Here is a 24,862-nt window from a genome sequence, read left to right as displayed (position 1 = left end):
TTTCTTGTGAAGTTGGTTGAAGTGAATTTCTGTCTATGTGATTGTATCTGTTCTTCACTCTCTCTTCCTTCTCCCCTGAAAACAGAGCGGTCTGTGTCCTAAAACTCTCTGATTGGCTAATCCTGTCTCTTCCCCTCCCCTCTCTCTCCATTCTATATGCAGATTGGCAGGAGGATCAGTCTGACAACAACTCAGATTACTCTGTGGCCTCAGAGGAGGGAGATGAGGACTTTGATGAGCGATCAGAAGGTAGCAAACACTTTTGTCATGAATTCATATTGGTTACAGTGCATTCGGAAAGTATTCAGACCCATTTACTTTTTCCACATTTTGTTACGTTACAGCCTTATTCTAAAATCAAAAAATGTCCCTCGTCAAAACACACAATACCCCATAATGACAAAGCAAAACAGGTTTTCAGACATTTTTTGCACATTGATAAAAAAATGTGTTTTAATTACATTTACATAAATATTCAACCCTTTGCTCAGTACTTTGTTGAAGCCCCTTTGGCAGTCATTACAGCCTTGAGTCTAATTGGGTATGACGCTCCAAGTTTGGCACACCTGTATGAGGGGAGAAACTCCCCATTCTTCTCTGCAGATTCTCTCAAGCTCTGTCAGGTTGGATGGGGAGCGTGACTTGTTTATGACTTGTTTATTGTGTTATTGGCTTGTTTATTGTTTACTCCATGTGTAACTCTGTGTTGTTTGTCGGTGTCACACTACTTTGCTTTATCTTGGCCAGGTCGCAGTTGTAAATGAGAACTTGTTCTCAACTAGCCTACCTGGTTAAATAAAGGTGGAATAAATCAAATCAAACATTTTCAAAGAGAAGAATGAGAGAAATGCTCCAAATACAGGTGTACCAAGCTTGTAGCGTCATACCCAAGAAGGCTCAAGGCTGTAATCACTGCCAAAGGGGCTTCGACAAAGTACTGAGTAAAGGGTTGAATAATTATGTAAATGGGATATTTCAATTTTTTATTTTTAATACATTTGCAAAAATTTCTCCAAACCTGTTTTTGCTTTGTCATTATGGCATATTGTGTGTACATTGATGCGGGGGAATAAACTCATCTGTTTTAGAACCAGGCTGAAATGTAACAAAATATTTAAAAAGTGAAGGGGTCTGAATACTTTCCGAATGCACTGTATGAGTCTGTGTATGTGCAAATAAATGAATCTCTGTATGTCCCAGTTCGAATTAGTGTTTGCTTGTGTGTTTTCCTGCAAAGGACAGAAAGTGAAAATGTGTGCATTTGTGTGTGAGAATGAGCGCGAGAGAGAGCAACTGATTCTGTCAGCCAGTTGTAACAGGTGCCAATTAAACAATAATAATATGAAACTATTCCACACATCAAGAGTAAGTAAGCAGAAGCACAAACCCAATACTTAATGGCCAACGGCAGTTAGAAAGGGCGGTAAGCCCCAACTACTGATACAGGGTTGGATATTTGTTCATCCCCCTAATGGACAGTACACTCACAAAAGAGCCGAAGGAATAGAGACATTTGAAATGTAATATTATGGCTACATACTGTGTTGTAACGATGTGCAAATAGTTAAAGTTAGCTAACTTTCGCTAATATCAGGGATGTATTCACTAGGAACAAAACGTGTAAGGACCTACCTGATTTTTTTCCAATGTCATTTTTGTTTTGCACTTCATTGCAAACCGTTTACCGTTTGCAACTGTTTTAGACTGTTTTCTGAGGTGTGAACTAATGATACAGACAGTTTCCTCCTTGAGACTGTTTTCTGAGGTGTGAACTAATGATACACACAGTTTCCTCCTTGAGACTGTTTTCTGAGGTGTGAACTAATGATACACACAGTTTCCTCCTTGAGACTGTTTTCTGAGGTGTGAACTAATGATACAGACAGTTTCCTCCTTGAGACTGTTTTCTGAGGTGTGAACTAATGATACACACAGTTTCCTCCTTGAGACTGTTTTCTGAGGTGTGAACTAATGATACACACAGTTTCCTCCTTGAGACTGTTTTCTGAGGTGTGAACTAATGATACACACAGTTTCCTCCTTGAGACTGTTTTCTGAGGTGTGAACTAATGATACACACAGTTTCCTCCTTGAGACTGTTTTCTGAGGTGTGAACTAATGATACACACAGTTTCCTCCTTGAGACTGTTTTCTGAGGTGTGAACTAATGATACACACAGTTTCCTCCTTGAGACTGTTTTCTGAGGTGTGAACTAATGATACAGACAGTTTCCTCCTTGAGACTGTTTTCTGAGGTGTGAACTAATGATACACACAGTTTCCTCCTTGAGACTGTTTTCTGAGGTGTGAACTAATGATACACACAGTTTCCTCCTTGAGACTGTTTTCTGAGGTGTGAACTAATGATACAGACAGTTTCCTCCTTGAGACTGTTTTCTGAGGTGTGAACTAATGATACAGACAGTTTCCTCCTTGAGACTGTTTTCTGAGGTGTGAACTAATGATACACACAGTTTCCTCCTTGAGACTGTTTTCTGAGGTGTGAACTAATGATACACACAGTTTCCTCCTTGAGACTGTTTTCTGAGGTGTGAACTAATGATACACACAGTTTCCTCCTTGAGACTGTTTTCTGAGGTGTGAACTAATGATACACACAGTTTCCTCCTTGAGACTGTTTTCTGAGGTGTGAACTAATGATATACACAGTTTCCTCCTTGAGACTGTTTTCTGAGGTGTGAACTAATGATACACACAGTTTCCTCCTTGAGACTGTTTTCTGAGGTGTGAACTAATGATACACACAGTTTCCTCCTTGAGACTGTTTTCTGAGGTGTGAACTAATGATACACACAGTTTCCTCCTTGAGACTGTTTTCTGAGGTGTGAACTAATGATACACACAGTTTCCTCCTTGAGACTGTTTTCTGAGGTGTGAACTAATGATACACACAGTTTCCTCCTTGAGACTGTTTTCTGAGGTGTGAACTAATGATACAGACAGTTTCCTCCTTGAGACTGTTTTCTGTGTGAACTAATGATACACACAGTTTCCTCCTTGAGACTGTTTTCTGAGGTGTGAACTAATGATACACACAGTTTCCTCCTTGAGACTGTTTTCTGAGGTGTGAACTAATGATACAGACAGTTTCCTCCTTGAGACTGTTTTCTGAGGTGTGAACTAATGATACAGACAGTTTCCTCCTTGAGACTGTTTTCTGAGGTGTGAACTAATGATGCAGCAACAATGAATCAATGTATGTCTTTTTGAATCTCTTATCATGTCATATTCTATGGTACACTATTTCAAATAGGTCTGTCTGCAACTTTTATCTGCAATTGGTTGTAAAAATTGCAAAGGCTTGCTAAAACAACATCCGGTAGAGGGGTAGAATAGCACGCAATTCCATGCTGTTTTGAGGGGTCATTCAATCAAAATCTCATATAGTGATGTAGGGAGTTTACCCCAACTCTTTTGCCGGATGAATTGTGTGTGTATTTTCTGAGTGTAGTGTGTGTGTGAGACTAACATGACATGGCCTGTGTTTCTCCCTCCAACCAGCCAACTCCCGCAGGCCAAGCCGCAAGGGGCTGAGGAATGAAAGGGACAAACCGCTGCCACCCCTGTTGGCCAGAGTGGGAGGCAACATTGAGGTCAGACTGATAGAAGTTGCAGTCTCTCTCATCGTCTGTCACTCTCAAAATAAAAATCGACATTGTTCTCTTCATATCTTCCTCTACAAGCAGTCTTTTCTTTCACCATGTCTACTTCTGCCTGCATTTTCCTCTCTCTTTACCACTTGTCTTTTGTCTCTTTCAGTGTGTATGTTGCTCTAACCCCCCCCCCCCCCCCCCTCTCTCTCTCTCTCTTTTTTTTTAGGTGTTGGGCTTCAATGCGCGCCAGAGGAAGGCATTCCTGAATGCAGTGATGCGCTATGGGATGCCTCCTCAGGATGCCTTCACCACCCAGTGGCTGGTCAGAGACCTCAGGGGGAAGTCTGAGAAAGAGTTCAAGTGAGTGTGTGTTAATGTCTATAGTCTATCTATTTGTGCGTGTGTGTGCAGTCTTTATGTGTATGTGTGTTCCCAGGGGTCCTTATAACAGTATTCTCTCTCCCTCTCAGGGCATATGTCTCCCTCTTCATGCGTCATCTCTGTGAGCCGGGGGCTGACGGAGCGGAGACCTTCGCTGACGGGGTTCCACGGGAGGGGTTGTCACGACAACACGTCCTTACTCGCATCGGCGTGATGTCATTGATCAGGAAGAAAGTAAGCAATGTCGTTTGTTTACAACATTTGGTATTTTTTCTGATCAGTCATTGGTGTTATCAGTTGATCATTTGTTGTTTTGTTTTCATTTAATTGGTGTATGTATTGATTGTATTGATGTCCAGGTGCAGGAGTTTGAGCATGTGAACGGCCAGTGGTCCATGCCCTGGATGATGGAGCTGGAGGAGAACAGGAGGCTGGCAGCCATCGCTGCTGGAGAGGATGTCAAAACACCATCTACTGGAACCCCCGCTGACACACAGCCCAACACCCCTGCCCCAGGTACACACACACACACACACACACACACGCACGCGCACACAGCCCAACATCCCCGCCCCAGGTACACACACACACACACACACACACAGCCCAACACCCCCACCCCAGGTACACACACACACACACACACACACAGCCCAACATCCCCGCCCCAGGTACACACACACACACACACACACACAGCCCAACACCCCTGCCCCAGACACACACACACACACACAGCCCAACACACCCCCGCCCCAGGTACACACACACACACAGCCCAACAGCCCTGCCCCAGGTACACACACACACACACACACACACACACACACACACACAGCCCAACACCCCTGCCCCAGACACACACACACACACACACAGCCCAACACACCCCCGCCCCAGGTACACACACACACACAGCCCAACAGCCCTGCCCCAGGTACACACACACACACACACACACACACACAGCCCAACATCCCCGCCCCAGGTACACACAAACACAGTAAGATGAAAATATACTCAATCATTCTCACGCTCTCTTTGTCGCTAACAGAGGACCTCACTAAGTCTGAAGACACTGGCAAGGAGACGGAGGTAAATAAGGAGGGAGAGGAAGAAAAGGACGGCAGGGTGCACAGCAAGTCAGAAGACCCAGAGGTGAACATTATTTATTACATTATACTGCACCCTCTGCCCAGATTGTGATGTCATCCCATCACTACCCTAATCCTCACCCCTTTTTCCTCCTCACAGATTATTGAAATCCCAGACGAGATGGAAAAACGCTCTGAAAGGAAAGAGGCAGAGGGAGAGTCCTCCACCACAGAGAACGACAAAGAAAAGAACAAAGACACAGAAGAGAAGGACGATAAAGAGACTGAAGAGAAGGAAACCAAGGAAACCCAAAAGGAGACGGCAGACAAGGAGAACAATTCCCCCACTGAGGTCAAAGGTGAAGGGTCAGAGGCCACAGCAGTGTCACAGGAGGCCAAGCCTAAAGGTCAGTCGGGAAAGTCAGGGTGACACTGATATTGTATTAAGGTCATGTCTCCTGTGGTTGTGATCCCTGACCTGTGTTCTCTCTGTTATAGTGGAGGAGAGCAAAGAGGAGAAGATGGACCCCAGTCCTCTTGCAGAGGACAAGAAAGGTAGGTTCTTCTGTTCCACACACACACAAACAAACATATGGTGCTAACCCAGTATTCTTCCTCCCTTCAGAGCAAAAAGAGGAGAAAGATGGTTTGAAGACCGAGGAGTCTGGCAAGCTGCAGAATGGAGAGAACAGTAAAGAAGGAGTGGCAGCAGCAGGGATGGCGGTGAATGTGAGTGAGGAGAAGAAGAAGGCTACCAAGCAGAGGTTCATGTTCAACATCGCAGACGGAGGATTCACAGGTACACACACAGATCTAAGATCAGCTAACCCTCCCCAACTCCCTAACCTTATCTAGTAACCATTGGGGGGCAGGGGGATGCAAACTGTCCTTTGTTCATTTTCAGTCTCTCTTAACATCTCTCTCTCTCTCTCCAGAGCTCCACTCTCTGTGGCAGAACGAGGAGAGGGCGGCGACCGTCACCAAGAAGACATTTGAGATCTGGCATCGTCGCCATGACTACTGGCTGCTGGCCGGCATCATACAGTATCCTTTCACTCTGTACCAACGTCACTGTACCAACGTCACTCTGTACCAACGTCACTCTGTACCAACGTCACCCTGTACCAACGTCACTCTGTACCAACGTCACTCTGTACCAACGTCACTCTGTACCAACGTCACTCTGTACCAACGTCACTCTGTACCAACGTCACTCTGTACCAACATCACTCTGTACCAACGTCACTCTGTACCAACGTCACACTGTACCAACGTCTCTCTGTACCAAGGTCTCTCTGTACCAAGGTCTCTCTGTACCAAGGTCTCTCTGTACCAATGTCTCTCTGTACCAATGTCTCTCTGTACCAATGTCTCTCTGTACCAAGGTCTCTCTGTACCAAGGTCTCTCTGTACCAAGGTCTCTCTGTACCAAGGTCTCTCTGTACCAAGGTCTCTCTGTACCAAGGTCTCTCTGTACCAAGGTCTCTCTGTACCAAGGTCACTCTGTACCAACGTTACTTTGTACCAACGTCACTCTGTACCAACGTCTCTCTCTACCAATGTCACTCTGTACCAAGGTCTCTCTCTACCAATGTCACTCTGTACCAACGTCTCTCTGTACCAATTTCACCCTGTACCAACTTCACCCTGTACCAACATCACTCTGCTAATCAAAGTCTGGAGGACTAGGTTATTAGTTGGATCAGGTATGTTAGTGCAGGGCTGGAACTAAAACTTATAGGACCAGGGTTGGAGACCACTGCACTAGTCAGCAGGATGTCAGAGGTTTGGTGGGAGGACTGTGAATCATTATGATGTCATGACCTTTGACCGTGGCGCCTCTCAGACACGGTTACGCTCGCTGGCAGGACGTGCAGAGCGACGTGAAGTATGCTATCCTCAACGAGCCCTTCAAGGGGGAGATGAGTCGAGGAAACTTCCTGGAGATCAAGAACAAGTTCTTGGCCAGAAGGTTTAAGGTGCGCTGAGCTGGCGGGATGTTTCTGGCTGCTTCTGTCTATTGGAACACACTCTCTCAGTGTTCTGTTGAGCCATCCCTCTCTCCCACTTTCTTTCTGTTAATCACTCTGTTTACCTCTTCCCTCTCTCCTCCTGTCATATCCCTTCCTTCTCTCTCTTTGCCTCTCTCCTCCTCATATCCCTCTCATCTCTGTACCCCCCCCCCCCCCCCCCCTCTCTCGGTCTCTAGTTGTTGGAGCAGGCGTTGGTGATTGAGGAGCAGCTTCGCAGGGCAGCCTACCTGAACATGTCTGAGGACCCGGCCCACCCCTCCATGGCCCTCAACACCCGCTTCAGTGAGGTGGAGTGTCTGGCTGAGTCCCACCAACACCTCAGCAAGGAGTCCATGTCAGGGAACAAGCCTGCTAACGCAGTACTGCACAAAGGTAGTGTTGTGTCTTTACTATGGATTAAGTGATATTTGACATGCTATTGTATCAAATCAATTTTCTGTCATTAATATTACCTGATTAAACTAATCATAGAAATGTAATTAACTAGGAAGTCGGGGCACCACAGTAGAATGTTTATAGAGCTGTTGTCTTCCGAGTAAACTCTTAAAGATGTGGTAATCTTTTATAGCAATAGCAGTCAATTATTAATCGTAACCTTATTCAGTCACATCTGAACATCGTAAAATTATTTGTTATCTTCACGAACCCTGTCTAACAAGTTGAATCAGCAATACAAAATTTGGTTTCATTATTTATTTACTAAAAATCACACAGAATTCCATATACACAGGATGGATCATACATTGATGACTAATTATGTCCTAAAAGAAAACTTCCCTATAGTGGATAAAACCGATATGATGGCTGGTTACACAAAGGGGGTTGGGTTTGAATGAAAGCCCAGGAAGACTGAGGAACAAAAGGATTGGGTCTCTATCGGACCTTATGAAGCTATGCTATCATAAATACAGAATCTTATGCATTCAAATGGTTGTTCAACCATTTGCAACCAGAGCTTACGCTGAGGTTGGCTTAGTCAGCCGTGAATTGGGTCACTGGAGCTCTTATAGAAATGTAGAAAAGGGGTTGGTTCATAATTTCCAACCAATGTCTATTCACGTGGGCGTGGCCACTGATTGAGCATATTTTACTTATGAAAAGATTCTCTCATTTTAAAAACTAAAATTAAATTAAATCTTTTGACAAATAGTTTCATAACATTTAAATTGCACAACAATTCCATGTGAATCTAGAATGTGTAGATTTTCCAAGACACAGTTTATGTCATCCTATCATCAGCAATAATGTCTCAGACCACAACTGATCTGACATCATATTCTTTAAGTACCAACGGATACTTTCAACTGGTTGGATTACCAAAATATGTTCCTTTCCCAACCTTTTGATGTTACCATACTCTCTCTATGTTAACCTCTCTGGGATATTCGGGACGGTAGCGTCCCACCTCACCAACAGCCAGTGAAAGTGCAGGGCGCCAAATTCAAAACAACAAAAATCTCATAATTAAAATTCCTCAAGCATACAAGTATTTTACACCATTTTAAAGATAAAATTCTCGTTAATTCAGCCAAAATGTCTGATTTCAAAAAGGCTTTACAGCGAAAGCACCACAAACAATTATGTTAGGTCACCACCAAGTCACAGAAAAACACAATTTTTCCAGCCAAAGAGAGGAGTCACATAAAGCAGAAATATAGATACAATGAATCACTAACCTTTGATGATCTTCATCAGATGACACTCATAGGACTTCATGTTACACTATACATGTATGTTTTGTTCGATAAAGTGCATATTTATATCCACAAATCTCATTTTACATTGGCGTGTTATGTTCAGTAGTTCCAAAACATGCAGTGATTTTACAGAGAGCCACATCAATTTACAGAAATACTCATCATAAATGTTGATGAAAATACAAGTGTTATACATGGAATTAGAGATTTACTTCTCCTTAATGCAATCGCTGTGTCAGATTTCAAAAAAACTTTACGGAAAAAGCATACCATGCAATAATCTGAGTACGGCGCTCAGAGACCAAAACAGCCAAAGAGATTTCCGCCATGTTGTGGAGTCAACATTAGTCAGAAATAGCATCTTAAATATTCACTTACCTTTGATGATCTTCATCAGAATGCACTCCCAGGAATCTCAGTTCCACAATAAATGTTTGATTTGTTCGATAAAGTTGATAATTTATGTCCAAATACCTCCTTGTGTTAGGGCGTTTGGTAAACAAATCCAAACGCGCGTCCAGCCGAAAGGTCGGATGAAAAGTCCAAAAGGTTATATTACAGGTCGTAGAAACATGTCAAAAGAGGTATAGAATCAATCTTTAGGATGTTTTTATCAAAAATCTTGAATAATGTTCCAACCGGAGAATTCCTTTCTCTGTAGAAAAGCAATGGAACGCAAGCTAACATTCACATGACCGCACGTCACGAGCTCGTGGCAATCTGCCAGACACCTGGCTCAATCCTCTCATTTGTCCCCCGTTCAAAGTAGAAGCATCAAACAAGGTTCTAAAGACTGTTGACATCTAGTGGAAGCCTTTGGAAGTGCAAAATGACCCCACAGACACTGGATATTGGAAAGGCAATGAGTTGAAAAACTACAAACCTCAGATTTCCCACTTCCTGGTTGGATTTTTCTCAGGTTTTCACCTGCCAAATGAGTTCTGTTATACTCACAGACATCATTCAAACAGTTTTAGAAACTTCAGTGTTTTCTACCCAAATATACTAATTACAGTGGGGCATAAAAGTATTTAGTCAGCCACCAATTGTGCAAGTTCTCCCACTTAAAAAGATGAGAGGCCTGTAATTTGCATCATAGGTACACTTCAACTATGACAGACAAAATGAGAAAAAAATCCAGAAAATCACATTGTAGGATTTTTTATGAATTTATTTGCAAATTATGGTGGAAAATAAGTATTTGGTCAATAACAAACAAGCAAGATTTCTGGCTCTCACAGACCTGTAACTTCTTCTTTAAGAGGCTCCTCTGTCCTCCACTCGTTACCTGTATTAATGGCACCTGTTTGAACTTGTTATCAGTATAAAAGACACCTGTCCACAACCTCAAACAGTCACACTCCAAACTCCACTATGGCCAAGACCAAAGAGCTGTCAAAGGACACCAGAAACAAAATTGTAGACCTGCACCAGGCTGGGAAGACTGAATCTGCAATAGGTAAGCAGCAATCAACTGTGGGAGCAATTATTAGGAAATGGAAGACATACAAGACCACTGATAATCTCCCTCGATCTGGGGCTCCACGCAAGATCTCACCCTGTGGGGTCAAAATGATCACAAGAATGGTGAGCTAAAATCCCAGAACCACACGGGGGGACCTAGTGAATGACCTGCAGAGAGCTGAGACCAAAGTAACAAAGCCTACCATCAGTAACGCACTACGCCGCCAGGGACTCAAATCCTGCAGTGCCAGTGTCCCCCTGCTTAAGCCAGTACATGTCCAGGCCCGTCTGAAGTTTGCTAGAGAGCATTTGGATGATCCAGAAGAAGATTGGGAGAATGTCATATGGTCAGATGAAATCAAAATAGAACTTTTTGGTAAAAACTTAACTCGTCGTGTTTTTAGGACAAAGAATGCTGATTTGCATCCAAAGAACACCATACCTACTGTGAAGCATGGGGGTGGAAACATCATGCTTTGGGGCTGTTTTTCTGCAAATGGACCAGGATGCCTGATCCGTGTAAAGAAAAGAATGAATGGGGCCATGTATCGTGAGATTTTGAGTGAAAACCTCCTTCCATCAGCAAGGGCATTGAAGATGAAACGTGGCTGGGTCTTTTAGCATGACAATGATCCCAAACACACCGCCCGGGCAACGAAGGAGTGGCTTCGTAAGAAGCATTTCAAGGTCCTGGAGTGGCCTAGCCAGTCTCCAGATCTCAACCCCATAGAAAATCTTTGGAGGGAGTTGAAAGTCCTTGTTTCCCAGCAACAGCCCCAAAACATCACTGCTCTAGAGGAGTTCTGCATGGAGGAATGGGCCAAAATACCAGCAACAGTGTGTGAAAACCTTGTGAAGACTTACAGAAAACGTTTAACCTCTGTCATTGCCAACAAAGGGTATATAACAAAGTATTGAGATAAACTTTTGTTATTGACAAATACTTATTTTCCACCATCATTTGCCAATAAATTAATTAAAAATCCTACAATGTGATTTTCTGGATTTTTTTTTCTCATTCTGTCTGTCATAGTTGAAGTGTACCTATGATGAAAATTACAGGCCTCGTCTTTTTAACTGGGAAAACTTGCACAATTGGTGGCTGACTAAATACTTTTTTGCCCCACTGTATATGCTCATTCTAGCTTTTATGGCTGAGTAGCAGGAAGTTTACTCTGGGCACCTTATTTATCCAAGCTACTCAATACTGCCCCCCAGTCACCAAGAAGTTAACTAAGGGCTTTCCAAGTGTCCATTCTGTTTAGTAGAGAGAGAAAAGGGGGAAAGGTATTTATGGGGGTCATAAACCTCACCAACAGGGCAACGTCATGACAGTAGGCTACACACAAACACAGACTCGCTCTCTTTCTTTCTCATTGTCTCTTTTCTGTCTCTGCTGTTCTTACCCACTTCCATCATCTATTTTTCTTATTTCTCTCCCTCTCGTCATTGTTTCCTAAACTCTGTCAGTTGGACTTTGGTGGTGGTAACTCTGTCTCTCTCCTTCAGTTCTCAAACAGCTTGAGGAGCTTCTGAGTGACATGAAGGCCGACGTCACCCGTCTCCCGGCAACCATCGCCCGTATACCACCCGTCGCCGTGAGGCTGCAGATGTCGGAGAGGAACATCCTCAGCCGATTGGCCAGCCGCGGGTCCGAGGTCACCGGCCAGAGCCAATCACAGACCACGCAGCAGATGCAGGTGCCACGCTGACCAATTCCGCCAGTCCTCCCTAAGGCGTTCTCCCACCCGTGTTTTGGAATTGGAGAGTGACCCTTATCTCACCCCGCTCTGCACCTTTCTTGTCCCCAAACCAAATCTCACACTCTGGACAGTAGAGTAAGGTCTCTACCCACCAACACATCTTCTCTGGACACAGCAGACTAAAAATGTTCTGCTTCCTCTTCACCCAAAGACACCTGTAGGAACACAGTCTCTGTTCTCCACTGGGAACACCTTATCTACAGTATCTACCTAATGAACTGCAGCACAGTCTCTGTGTCTGTCTGTTATGTGTCTAACTTTCACACAGAGGTTGTTTTCACTGTATCTTTCCCCAAGCCTGTCTCTAAAATAGACAGCAGTGTACCTGGCTCTGTCCCATAGAATTAGAATGGGTAAAATGGACTTTTCCACTTCAAGTAAAGGTTCTATAATATGTGGACTCGTTGTTCTATGGGTGTGCAGAATTAAATTTGATATGCAACATGTACAATTCAATTCGGTAAATATGAAATCATGTGGAATTTAGAACTATGTCTGTTCTGCCCATTCCATTTCTGGGTGTGTACCTCTTCTGAGTGTATGTGTGTGTGTCTGTGTGTGTAGGTGGGTACACTGCTCTATACTTCCCACAGAGAGACTGTTAGTAACTATCAACTGATGAGGATGCTTTAGTAGAATAATATTGGTTCTGTTTTACACTCCTGCCCCTCCCCCTCTTCACTGCTCCCTTCACCTGTAAACTCAGGTGGTCCATAACACTAGCCTGTTATTGGCTCTCCCCGCTCCTCAGCCATGCCCCGTCCCGCAGCTCTCCATTCCTGAGCGATTGTGTCACAAATGTTCCCGGAGGCCTCGCCCCCTTTTTGCCCAAATAAGGATATGCAATAGCTCCACTAGTGTCGACACGGGGCTGCATTGAGAATGATGGCAATCTCTAAATTAATTAAATGTCTTAGTCTAATGTTTTGTTCTTTTACATTTTGGAATATTATTATGGTTGTTTTTATCGTTACAGTTTCTTCTGAGAACTCCAATAAAAAGGGTAACAGTTTGTGAAGCTTGTTTCTTTGCCCTTTATTATGTGAGGGCATTATTACCTGGGCACATTGCATTGTATTATAATCTGGGTGGGGTCGAGCCCTGAATGCTGACAGCCGTGGTATACCACGGGTATGACAAAACGTGTATTTTTACTGCACTAATTACATTGGTAACCAGTTTATAATAGTAATGAGGCACCTCAGGGGTTTGTGATATATGGCCAATATACCACGGCTAAGGGTTGTGTCCAGGCACTCCACGTTTCGTAGTGGTTAAGGACAGCCCTTAGCCATGGTATATTGGCCATATACCACACCTCGGGCCTTATTGCTTAAATGACCAATGGTACGCGTCATAATTTGACCTACAAGGTCTGTGGAAGGGCATCATCTGATTTAACTGTATCTATAAAGTAATAAAACCATAGAACACAGGTACAAGAAGAGGAGGGAGTGTGGGTGTAAATGTATGATGGGAAAGGTGAATGCTAATTTCCTTTTGCAGGAGAGGGAAGGAGAACAAGAAGAAGAGGGAGACAGGAACAGACTTGTTTTCCCAGACAGAGAGAGGTGCAATTAAGAAAGTTGGGGGAAATTACAGGGCAGGAGAAAATACTGCGTTGTAATAGAGCCTGCTGATAACTTAACAGGACAGAGACCGGGACGGAGGGATAGAGAGAAGGCAGTCAGAGGAATTGTAGAGAGGGGGAACAACAGGGAGAGACGGGGAGGAAATGAGTGAGAAAGAAGAGGTAGATAGAGGGACAGAAGAGAGAAGCAGCTGGAACAGTGTAGTATACGCTAGTTAACTGGACACAGTGGACAGACCACACTGCACTAACCTCTAGCTCATCTTCGTTCTGTTGTAAAGACTGGATCTATGAGACTGAACTGCTGTCTAGAACACCTGAGCAAAAGTCCATTCAATGTCTTGTGGGTAAGTACTATCTATAGACACAGTTAGCATGTGAAGCTCACAGGTGTGAAAGGGGAAGAGAGCCCAATTCAAACTGCTGCAGGCGTTTTGTTTCACTAACCAGTATGTTTGTGTGTCTGCAATTCCTGGTGTTAACCATTGTTCTAACACCTGCAGTACAAACGTCTGTTAGTCTGTGCGCGTGTGTGCGCGTGTGTGCTCGCTCGCATGCTTGTGTATGTACACTAGCCTTCTGTAATGTATGTATTTAAAGATATTTAAAATCATACATGGGAGAACTAATTATGTTCTCATTGGCTGATCATTCTGAGTGTACACCTTCCTATTTTTGAGTTGCACCCGCTTTTGCCCTCAGAAAAGCCTCAATTGGACTCTAGAAGTTGTCGAAAGCATTCTACAGGGATGTTGGCCCATGTTGACCTCCCACAGTTGTATCAAGTTGGATGGATTTGCTTTTGGGTGGTGGACCATTTTTGATACACACTGTTGAACGTGAAAAACCCAGCAGCGTTGCAGTTCTTGACACAAACCGGTGCGCCTGACACCTACTACCATACCGAGGTCAAAGGCACTTCAATCTTTTGTCTTGTCATTCACCCTCTGAATGGCACACATACAGAGTCCATTCATTTGTCTCAAGGATTAAAACCCCTTCATTAACCTGTCTCATTCCCTTCATCTAAACTGATTCAAGTGGGTTTAACAGGTGACATCAATAAGGGATCCTAGCTTCACCTGGCTTCACCTGGTCAGTCTATGTCACAGAAAGCTTTTTATACTCCGTGTATTTACATACATTTAAATCTTACTGTTAGATGTCCAGGCAAGAGAAATAGGATTTGCAAGCCAAAGTGATCGCCCTGGAAGATTCTTGTTTTGACAATAGTTACTGTCAGACAGGGCTCTTACCTTGGTGTCATTTATTAGTATATATTTCAAACCCATCCCCTACCAGGCTGCTGAGGGGAGGACGGCTCATAATAATGACTGGAACGGATGTGTTGTAAACCATGTGTTTGATGTTGTTGATACCATTCCACCGATTCTGCTCCAGCCATTACCACGAGCCCATCCTCCCCAATTATGGTGCCACCAACCTCCTATGTCCCCCACCCCTCCCTTCAGAGGACAAAAGCAACCCTGTTTTTACACACTTTTTCCCTAGATATGTTTCTACGTACATGCCAGTTTTCCCACACATACACACAAATACAGTTCAATATACACTGAGTGTACAACACATTAGGAACTCCTTCCATGATATAGACTGACCAGGTGAATCCAGGTGAAAGCTATAATTGCTTATTAATGTCCACTTCAATCAGTGTAGATGACGGGTAGAAGACTGGTTAAAGAAGGATTTTCGAGCCTTTAGATAATTGAGACATGGATTGTGCATGTGTGCCATTCAGAGGGTCAATGGGCATGGCATAATATTTAAGTCCCTTTGAATGGGGTATGGTAGTAGGTGCCAGGTGCACCGGTTTGTGTCAAGAACTGCATGCTACTGCGGTTTTCACGCTCAACAGTTTCCTGTGTGTATCAAGAATTGTCCACCACCCAAAGGACATCCAGCCAACTTCCAGACATCCAGCCAACTGTGGGAAGCGTTGGAATCAACATGAGCCAGCATTCCTATGGAAAGTGTTGTCCTGTAGGGCTGGGAATTGCCAGGGTCCTCACGATTTGATATTATCATAATACTTAGGTGTCGGTATGATTAGTATTGCGGTTCTTACGATTCTATATGTATTGCGATTCGATTTTCCAAACATATTGCTCACCAAATGTCTGCTGTGGAGGGGACAAGAGAGAGCCATGAGAAGTTTTGATCAGTCATGGAAATAAATGTGCTTAAAACACATTGGCTCCTTATTTAAAAAGAAGATGGAGAACAAGATATGAGTTTTGGTGCATGTACAGCCTACTATAGCAAAAATAGTATTGCAATATTGTCAAAACGATACGATATATCGTCAAAAGTAATATCCCAATATGTAACTGTATCAATGTTTTCCTCCGTTGCTATGAGTCAGTGTGAGAGTGGGTTCTTTCATTGAAGGCAAATCATCATCACTTGGACTTTGGGTGTGAGAAATACACACGTGTGTATATGTGTTAGTCAGTGTGTGAGAGTGTGTACATACCCTGCAGGAGTGACCGGATCAAGAGATGTCTTCACTTGGTATGTGTGTGTTAGTCAGTGTGTGTGAATCTTTGTGGAAAGTGGTCATCACTTTTGGGTGTTAGAAATGATACACAACAGCAACATGACTGAACAGGGAAAAGCCATTCTCACCATCAGCTCTCAGCTCTGTACAGTGGGGCAAAAAAGTATTTAGTCAGCCACCAATTGTGCAAGTTCTCCCACTTAAAAATATGAGAGAGACCTGTAATTTTCATCATAGGTACACTTCAACTATGACAGACAGAATTAGAAAAAAAATCCAGAAAATCACATTGTAGGATTTTTAATGAATTTATTTGCAAAATATGGTGGAAAATAAGTATTTGGTCACCTACAAACAAGCAAGATTTCTGGCTCTCACAGACCTGTAACTTCTTCTTTAAGAGGCTCCTCTGTCCTCCACTCGTTACCTGTATTAATGGCACCTGTTTGAACTTGTTATCAGTATAAAAGACACCTGTCCACAACCTCAAACAGTCACACTCCAAACTCCACTATGGCCAAGACCAAAGAGAGCTGTCAAAGGACACCAGAAACAAAATTGTAGACCTGCACCAGGCTGGGAAGACTGAATCTGCAATAGGTAAGCAGCTTGGTTTTAAGAAATCAACTGTGGGAGCAATTATTAGGAAATGGAAGACATACAAGACCACTGATAATCTCCCTCGATCTGGGGCTCCACGCAAGATCTCACCCCGTGGGGTCAAAATGATCACAAGAACGGTGAGCAAAAATCCCAGAACCACACGGGGGGACCTAGTGAATGACCTGCAGAGAGCTGAGACCAAAGTAACAAAGCCTACCATCAGTAACGCACTACGCCGCCAGGGACTCAAATCCTGCAGTGCCAGGCGTGTCCCCCTGCTTAAGCCAGTACATGTCCAGGCCCGTCTGAAGTTTGCTAGAGAGCATTTGGATGATCCAGAAGAAGATTGGGAGAATGTCATATGGTCAGATGAAATCAAAATAGAACTTTTTGGTAAAAACTCAACTAGTCGTGTTTGGAGGACAAAGAATGCTGAGTTGCATCCAAAGAACACCATACCTACTGTGAAGCATGGGGGTGGAAACATCATGCTTTGGGGCTGTTTTTCTGCAAAGGGACCAGGACGACTGATCCATGTAAAGGATGAATGAATGGGGCCTTGGCATATCGTGAGATTTTGAGTGAAAACCTCCTTCCATCAGCAAGGGCATTGAAGATGAAACGTGGCTGGGTCTTTCAGCATGACAATGATCCCAAACACACCGCCCGGGCAACGAAGGAGTGGCTTCGTAAGAAGCATTTCAAGGTCCTGGAGTGGCCTAGCCAGTCTCCAGATCTCAACCCCATAGAAAATCTTTGGGGGGAGTTGAAAGTCCGTGTTGCCCAGCAACAGCCCCAAAACATCACTGCTCTAGAGGAGATCTGCACGGAGGAATGGGCCAAAATACCAGCAACAGTGTGTGAAAACCTTGTGAAGACTTACAGAAAACGTTTGACCTCTGTTTTTCTGTTCTGTTTTTCTCTGCATTTTTTGCAATTCGTTCCAGTCACAGGCAGCAGAGAACTGGAACAAAAGGTGGCCAAATGAGGTGTTGGCTTTAGGGATGATCAGTGAGATACACCTGTTGGAGCGCGTGCTACGGGTGGGTGTTGCCATCGTGACCAGTGAGCTGAGATAAGGCGGAGCTTTACCTAGCATGGTCTTGTAGATGACCTGGAGCCAGTGGGTCTGGCGACGAATATGTAGCGAGGGCCAGCCAACTAGAGCATACAGGTCGCAGTGGTGGGTGGTATAAGGTGCTTTAGTAACAAAACGGATGGCACTGTGATAAACTGCATCCAGTTTGCTGAGTAGAGTATTGGAAGCTATTTTGTAGATGACATCGCCGAAGTCGAGGATCGGTAGGATAGTCAGTTTTACTAGGGTAAGTTTGGCGGCGTAAGTGAAGGAGGCTTTGTTGCGGAATAGAAAGCCGACTCTAGATTTGATTTTAGATTGGAAATGTTTGATGAGACTGGAAGGAGAGTTTACAGTCTAGCCAGACACCTAGGTACTTATAGATGTCATTGCCAACAAAGGGTATATAACAAAGTATTGGGATAAACTTTTGGTATTGACCAAATACTTATTTTCCACTATAATTTGCTAATAAATTCATTAAAAATCCTACAATGTGATTTTCTGGATTTTTTTTCTAATTTTGTCTGTCATAGTTGAAGTGTACCTATGATGAAAATTACAGGCCTCTCTCATCTTTTTAAGTGGGAGAACTTGCACAATTGGTGGCTGACTAAATACTTTTTTGCCCCACTGTAACAAAAAGGCATTCAGACATATGTGGCACACAAGATACATGGTGCTCTCGGCCCCAGCCACTACAGATCAGGAGCTTTAAACGGCACCTCTCACCTACTCTCTGCTGCTTTGCATGTTGGTTGTATTGAAATTTGTAACACTAACTTCAACAGGCAGTCACGCTGTAACATCAAGCTGTTAACTTATACAGCCCTGCTTTGTTGCTATGTGTCTTTCGTAGCCACAACAGCTGGCTGTTGCATTATGGGAAGAGTAGTTTCAGTTTCAAGCTCTACAGACTTCTGTGGACAATACTTTAGTATACATGTAGCCCACCTCTTCTTGTAGCATGCTCACATGTCTTGTATTGCTGCTCACATGAACAGTGTTGTGTAGTTGCTATCCTGACTGTAGTTATGTGTGTATGTTACTTATTGTTAGTTTGTGAGTTTGTTGTCATGACCTCACATTTGTAAATGGATTGAGAGCGACACACGGGGAGGGGAGGTCGCACTCTGAAAATAAGGAAGTGTAATGCGAGCATGACCTTTGTGTGTCAAACACAAATGGAACACAAAAGGTTAGACACACACACACGTGCACATACACAGCTGAAAGAAGAGAACAGACACTCAGACAGAAGAGGGGGGGAGTGGAGGACAGGTGGGTTAGAAGGAAAGAGAGAGAGAATGAGAAGAACAGAGAAAAATGTATGATTAGTTTAACCAGTATATACTGGAGGGGCTAGTTTGTTTTTCATTCCTGATAGTGATGGTGAGCAGATGTGCAGTTCCTTAGTTTACCTTTTAAAGGTGCTCTCTCTCTCTCTCTCTCTCTCTCTCGCTCTCGTTCATTATCTCATTGAGGAACAGTGTTTGGTATGACATATTCAGAGTAATCTCACTGGACTGTGTCTGTTTGCAAAACATTAGTGGTGCTTTGATCATTCTGAGGGGATAGAGAAGAGAGAGATAGAGATGTGACATTAGATTGAGGCAAGGAGAGACAAAGAATTATAGTTTAATTTTAAAGATGAAATCTAAGCTTTTTTATTGCGTTGACATTTATAAAGTATCTCTTTCTGTAAGAGATTCCGGCCTGTCAGCTTTTTTTGTTCCTGTCTGTCTCTTGCTTTCACTGTTTTGTGAAAAGAGCCACAAAAAGGAAGGAAGGAGCGAGAGAGTGTCACAGAACGACAGAGAGAAAAAGAAAAAAGAAGGGAGGGACGGAGGGTAAGACATACACGAGCCTGTCAGCAAGAGTGTCGCTTGTTTTCAGAAGGAGCTGAGAACAGTAAGATTGTTTACTTATATACCTAAAGTGAGATATATCAAGAGAGGGTAAGGGAGGAAAGAGGGTTTGATGAACAGATTAGTGTGGGAGTAAAAGAGGAAGAGAAGACAGGTTGTTTAGAGGGGTGGTCTTTGCGTATGTGATGTTGAATGAGAGAAATTAAGAAATACAGTAAACTAATGTGTGGAGGAGGGCAGTTAGAGAGAGAGAGAGAGGAATGATAATGGAAGTAAACCATGATTTTTAGAAGTACATTTGTAGTTAATAACTGGCTAGATTTGCAGATTTAGAAAGGGCATGAAGATGTGTCAATTATGTACAGTATTTGTTACATTACCATGTATCATCATTTGCTAGCCTTGAGGTTGTACCTGTACGTGTACCCTCACTATCCCGTCTCCTTCTCTTTAGGCCCAGAAGAAGTGAAGGTGAAAATGGTTCGGTGAGTTGATCTCCTCCCTCTCAAGACTCTTACACCCAGTTGCTCAACCCTGGTCTGGATCTGCCTTTACCTAACGCGTGATGTCAACTTCTCTCTTTCTTTTACTTGTTCTCTCTGTTTCTTTACCATCAGTACTTTGTTCTTTAGTCTTTTCTGCTGTCTTGTGTGTTTGTAGTTCACGCGTAACGTTTTGTTTTCAAACTCTGTAGGAATTCCCAGTTATTTTGCAGTAGTTTTTCACATTCTTGAAATGTTGCCCAATTCTGATTGATTCTACCTTTGCATCCTACTCTTAGTCTATCAATAGCTGGACCATGCCGTGTGTAGCTACAACTACACTGGAACTTGGCAACAGATATCAAAGTGATGGTCCACTTGTTAGTGAGAGATTGTCGAAAGAAAGATAATAGATTGTAAATTTACAATCATAAATCATTCCCTTTAGTTTAGAAAGCGTTATCAGTCCTACCTCTCAGATGTGTGATACAATCGTCAGCAGCATGTTGTTCTGTAGAATAGGCTAGTATAGTATCCATTGAATGAAAAGTTGGTGCTTTGTGGTGAGGTGGGTTTGTGGTCTGTTTGTCATCTCTTAGGCCTTAGTCAGGCTTTACCATTCAAATGTTTTGCTAGTTCTTTGCCTTGAAGCAATATTGTATACTTGTATACTAGCGTATACTTAAAAAAGGTTTCAATAATGCTGTGTAGACTTCTCTCTACCTAGTACTGTGTTAATCTATGAGCTGGTAATGGTACCTAGTACTGTGTTAATCTATGAGCTGGTAATGGAATGCAGGGTTTTGAAATGGGATTTACATACATATTGTGATTTAACTCATCTTTATTACCACGTCTCATATAATTTCCCATCGAGGGAAGAAACGGAGTATCAAGGAGATGATGTGGCTCAGTGGACAGGTGCGGCAGGGCCAGACGATAACCATTTGTGTGTGCATGTGCTTATGTGCGTGGCCCGATCTGTGTGTGTGTGGTTTGTATATACTGTATGTATATGTGTGTAATGTGTCTCTCTGTGTATCCAGCTGGTTCCACAGGGATATCTCTGGCTTGGATGCTGAGTCTGTTTTGAAGAGCCGGGGCGTCCATGGCAGCTTCCTGGCCCGACCCAGCAGGAAGAACCAGGGAGACTTCTCTCTCTCTGTCAGGTAGGAATACACCCCATCTCTTTCTTTGTCCTTCTCTCTCTCTTTCTCTGTCAGCTAGGATATCCTCTCTCTCTCTCTCTCTCTCCATCAGCTAGGACATCCCCCATCTCTTTCTCCTCCTCTCTCTCCATCAGGTGGAGATACACTCCATCTCTTTCTCTCCTTCTTTCTCTCTCCTTCTCTCCTTCGCTCAACCTACGGAAAGTATTCAAATCCCTTGACTTTTTCTACATTTTGTTGTGTTACAAAGTGGGATTAAAATGTGTTTAATTGTAATTTTTTGCCAACGATCTACACAAAATAATCTGGAATATCAAAGTGGAAGAAATGTTTTGTAAAAATATGATTAATGTTAAGTATTCAACCCCCTGAGTCAAATTCATAATTACAGCTGTGAGTCTTTCTGGGTAAGTCTCTAAGAGAGCCACTCAGGAACACTCACTGTCTTTTTGGTAAGCAACTTTAGTGTAGATTTGGTCTCGTATTTTAGGTTTTTGAAAGCTGGTTTTTCCCAGTGTCTGGTAGAAAGCAGACACAACCAGGCATTCCTCTAGGATTTTGCATGTGCTTAGCGCCATTCCATTTTTTTTTTATCCTGAAAAACTCCCCAGTCCTTAATGATTACAAGCATACCCATAACATGATGCAGCCCCCACTATGCTTGAAAATATGGACAGTAGTACTCAGTAATGTATTGTATTGGATTTGCCCCAAACATTACACTACATTTTCAGCACAAAACGTCAATTGCTTATCCACATTTTTTGCAGTATTACTTTATTTAGTGCCTTGTTGCAAAAAAAAAATGTTCTGTACAGGCTTCCTTGTTTTCACTCTGTCAATTAGTTTAGTACTGTGGAGTAACTACAATGTTGTTGATCCATCCTCCGTTTTCTCCTATCACAACCATTAAACTCTATAACTGTTTTAAAGTCACCATTGGCCTCATGGTGAAATCCCTAAGTGGTTTCCTTCCTCTCTGGCAACTGAGTTAGGAAGGACACATGTATCTTTGTTGTGACTGGGTGTATTGATACACCGTCCAAAGTGTAATTAATAACATCATGCTCAAAGGGATATCCAGTGTCTGCTTTTTTATTTTACCCATCTACCAATACGTGCCCTTCTTTGTGAGCCATTGAAAAACCTCCCTGGTCTTTGTGGTTGAATCTGTGTTTTAAATTCACTGCTCGACTGAGGGACCTTATAGACAAAGTCCATGCAACTTATTATGTGACTTGGTAAGCACATTTTACTCCTGAACTTATTAAGGCTTGCCATAACAAAGGGGTTGAATACTTATTGACTCAAGACATTTCAGCGATTTATCTGTAATTCATTTGTCAAACATTTGAAAAACATAATTCCACTTTGACTTTATGGGGCACTGTGTGTATTCCAGTGACCAACAAAATCTACATTTTATCAATTTGAATTTCAGGATCTAACAACAAATTGTGGAAAAAGTCAAGGGGTGTGAATACTTTCTGAAGGCACTGTATGTTAACCTACAGCATTTCACTACACCTGCAATAACATCTGCTAGATGTGTATGTGACCAATAACATTTGATTTGAAAATGTGATTTTATTAAATTTGATTTATAGTATATCCTCTCTCCTCACTCATCCTTTCCTCTCTCCTTTTCTTGCCCTCTGTCAGGTACAGATACACTGCATCTCTCTTTTGCTACTTTAAAAAATAAATTTGACTTAAAGCTAGTTTAGGTGGAATTGTCTACTGTCACTGACTGGCCCATGAATGTCCCCTTTCCCCTGATCTTTGACCCCAGGGTGGGTGAGCTGGTGACCCACATCCGTATCCAAAACACAGGGGACTTCTACGACCTGTATGGAGGGGAGAAGTTTGCCACGCTGTCCGAGCTGGTGGAGTACTACACTGCAGAGAATGGGATCCTGCAGGACAAAGACGGCACCATCATCGAGCTCAAATACCCCTTCAACTGCTCTGACCCCACCACCGAGAGGTCAGTGCACTCTAACCTTTACCCTTTACCTCTAACCCTTAATTCCACCAGAGTCAGTCAGTCAAGTCCGTGTACTCTTGCCTCAAATCTCTAACCCTTAACTCTGCTTTCACTGTTCTGCTGAATTTCGTTGCATGTTTATCAAACGGAAGAAGATCATATAAAATACTCCTGAGACATCCAGCCATTTTGTAATTAATACTTTCTTAATCTAAACGCTTTATGTTGAGGATCATAAAGCTTTCAGAAGGAAAGGTAATTCTATGGCCTTTACTTTGAAGCGTGTGTGTGTGTGCGTGCGTGCGTGCGTGTGTGTGTAAATCCCTCATGTTCTACCCTCACTGCCCCTCCTTTCTCCACTCTATTTTCTCTCTCTGTCAGTTTGACTTCCCTTTCTTGCTGCGGTTGGAAACTTTAGATTTTGACACATTTGAAAACAGTGACCAGACCCTCAATACCTTCCTCTCTCCTAACCTCCATCTTGCTCTATTTCAGTCTTTCTGATCTCTTTCTCGATACCCATATCACAGGTACTGCTGTGATGGTGTGCTTTATAGTCTAATTTTAATGCAGAGGTGTCATTCTATGATGTTTATGCCTCTGTAACTGTCTCACTCATCATTATTCACAATCCATTCATGATTATCCGTAATCATGGTAGCATCCAAATTAATTTAGAAGTATTTAGAAACATACATTATTTACCATTCATTTTCATTGGGCACAAAATAATCTGAAACACAGCCAAAACAAACTGAACATGCATCCAACAAGTCAGTAGAGTCACCAAGCTTGATGTAGTGGGGGGGGGGGGGGGGTGATATGGGGTTTGGAAGAAAAGGGGGGTAGTTTGTGTGGGGCTCAGGCTATAAATATCATGCTGTCTTGAGCCACGAAATCTTGTCATCAGAATTTTCCGACCGCAAAGCAGGAAGTTCAGATGTAGAAATCGAGAACTACCCCTAAATTTAAACAGCAGGCAGCACTCAGAGAGACGATCCCCATACTAACAAGTGTAAACTCTCCCAGACACACAGACGCATGCACGCAAACACACACTCACACACACTATACTCTCAGGACAGAAATACCTTTCATAAACCATATAAAGTGCATCTGTACAGGCCGTAAATACACATTAGTTACCAAAATGTCCTCAAACATTCATTAAAGTCCTCTACCAAGTCTTCTTCCATTCTCCTCCATGTAGGGCATAGTGATGTTTCCATTAGAGCTTCATTGACCCCTTCTCTGTCATACACCATACAGGTGGTATCACGGACACCTGTCAGGCCCCAACGCAGAGAAGTTGCTATGGGAACGGGACGAGCCGGGCACCTTCCTGGTGCGGGAGTCTCTGTCCAAACCTGGAGACTTTGTTCTGTCTGTTCTGACTGAGGAGAAGAGCAAGGCATCCAGCGGAGGGAGGAGGGTCTCACACATCAAGATCATGTGCCAGGTGTGTGTGTGTGTGTGTGTGTGTGTGTGTGTGTGTGTGTGTGTGTGTGTGTGTGTGTGCG

General features: G+C 43.1%; 2 protein-coding genes across 10 annotated transcripts in view; both read left to right on the top strand.

The window, feature by feature from the left end:
* Positions 1–13,064, top strand: part of LOC110509399 (ATP-dependent chromatin remodeler CHD4) — a 55,002-nt gene extending 41,938 nt beyond the window's left edge. For all 5 annotated transcript variants that reach the window (XR_016492851.1, XR_016492849.1, XM_036969169.2 and 2 more), the window contains 13 exons: positions 163–249; positions 3,523–3,614; positions 3,841–3,974; positions 4,085–4,229; positions 4,355–4,511; positions 5,050–5,153; positions 5,250–5,496; positions 5,588–5,644; positions 5,715–5,888; positions 6,025–6,133; positions 6,936–7,068; positions 7,299–7,494; positions 11,793–13,064. Coding sequence is in view for 3 of the 5 variants with exons in the window: in XM_036969169.2 (XP_036825064.1) it covers positions 163–249; positions 3,523–3,614; positions 3,841–3,974; positions 4,085–4,229; positions 4,355–4,511; positions 5,050–5,153; positions 5,250–5,496; positions 5,588–5,644; positions 5,715–5,888; positions 6,025–6,133; positions 6,936–7,068; positions 7,299–7,494; positions 11,793–11,995 (1,838 nt within the window). In the remaining 2 variants the exon portion in view is untranslated. The remainder of the gene's footprint in view (positions 1–162; positions 250–3,522; positions 3,615–3,840; positions 3,975–4,084; positions 4,230–4,354; positions 4,512–5,049; positions 5,154–5,249; positions 5,497–5,587; positions 5,645–5,714; positions 5,889–6,024; positions 6,134–6,935; positions 7,069–7,298; positions 7,495–11,792) is intronic.
* Positions 13,065–13,503: 439 nt separating this feature from the next.
* The window catches only part of LOC110509511 (tyrosine-protein phosphatase non-receptor type 6), a 32,212-nt gene continuing 20,853 nt past the window's right edge, over positions 13,504–24,862 (top strand). Inside the window, exons 1-6 of one of the 5 annotated variants that reach the window (XM_090225509.1) lie at positions 13,556–13,984; positions 19,607–19,686; positions 20,159–20,189; positions 21,233–21,355; positions 23,148–23,342; positions 24,612–24,801. In XM_090225509.1, coding sequence (XP_090081635.1) covers positions 13,974–13,984; positions 19,607–19,686; positions 20,159–20,189; positions 21,233–21,355; positions 23,148–23,342; positions 24,612–24,801 — 630 coding nt within the window. In that variant the 5' untranslated portion in view covers positions 13,556–13,973. Of the gene's footprint in view, positions 13,985–18,838; positions 19,229–19,606; positions 19,748–20,158; positions 20,190–21,232; positions 21,356–23,147; positions 23,343–24,611; positions 24,802–24,862 lie in introns of those variants that run through there. The other 4 variants (XM_090225498.1, XM_036969153.2, XM_021590419.3 and 1 more) reach the window with 4 other exon arrangements.

Source organism: Oncorhynchus mykiss, chromosome 3, assembly GCF_057628025.1.
Source record: "Oncorhynchus mykiss isolate SJ-2025 chromosome 3, ASM5762802v1, whole genome shotgun sequence".
Lineage (NCBI taxonomy): Eukaryota > Metazoa > Chordata > Actinopteri > Salmoniformes > Salmonidae > Oncorhynchus > Oncorhynchus mykiss.
The sequence above is the reverse complement of the archived record's forward strand: the minus strand, read 5'-3'. Positions and strand labels throughout refer to the sequence as shown.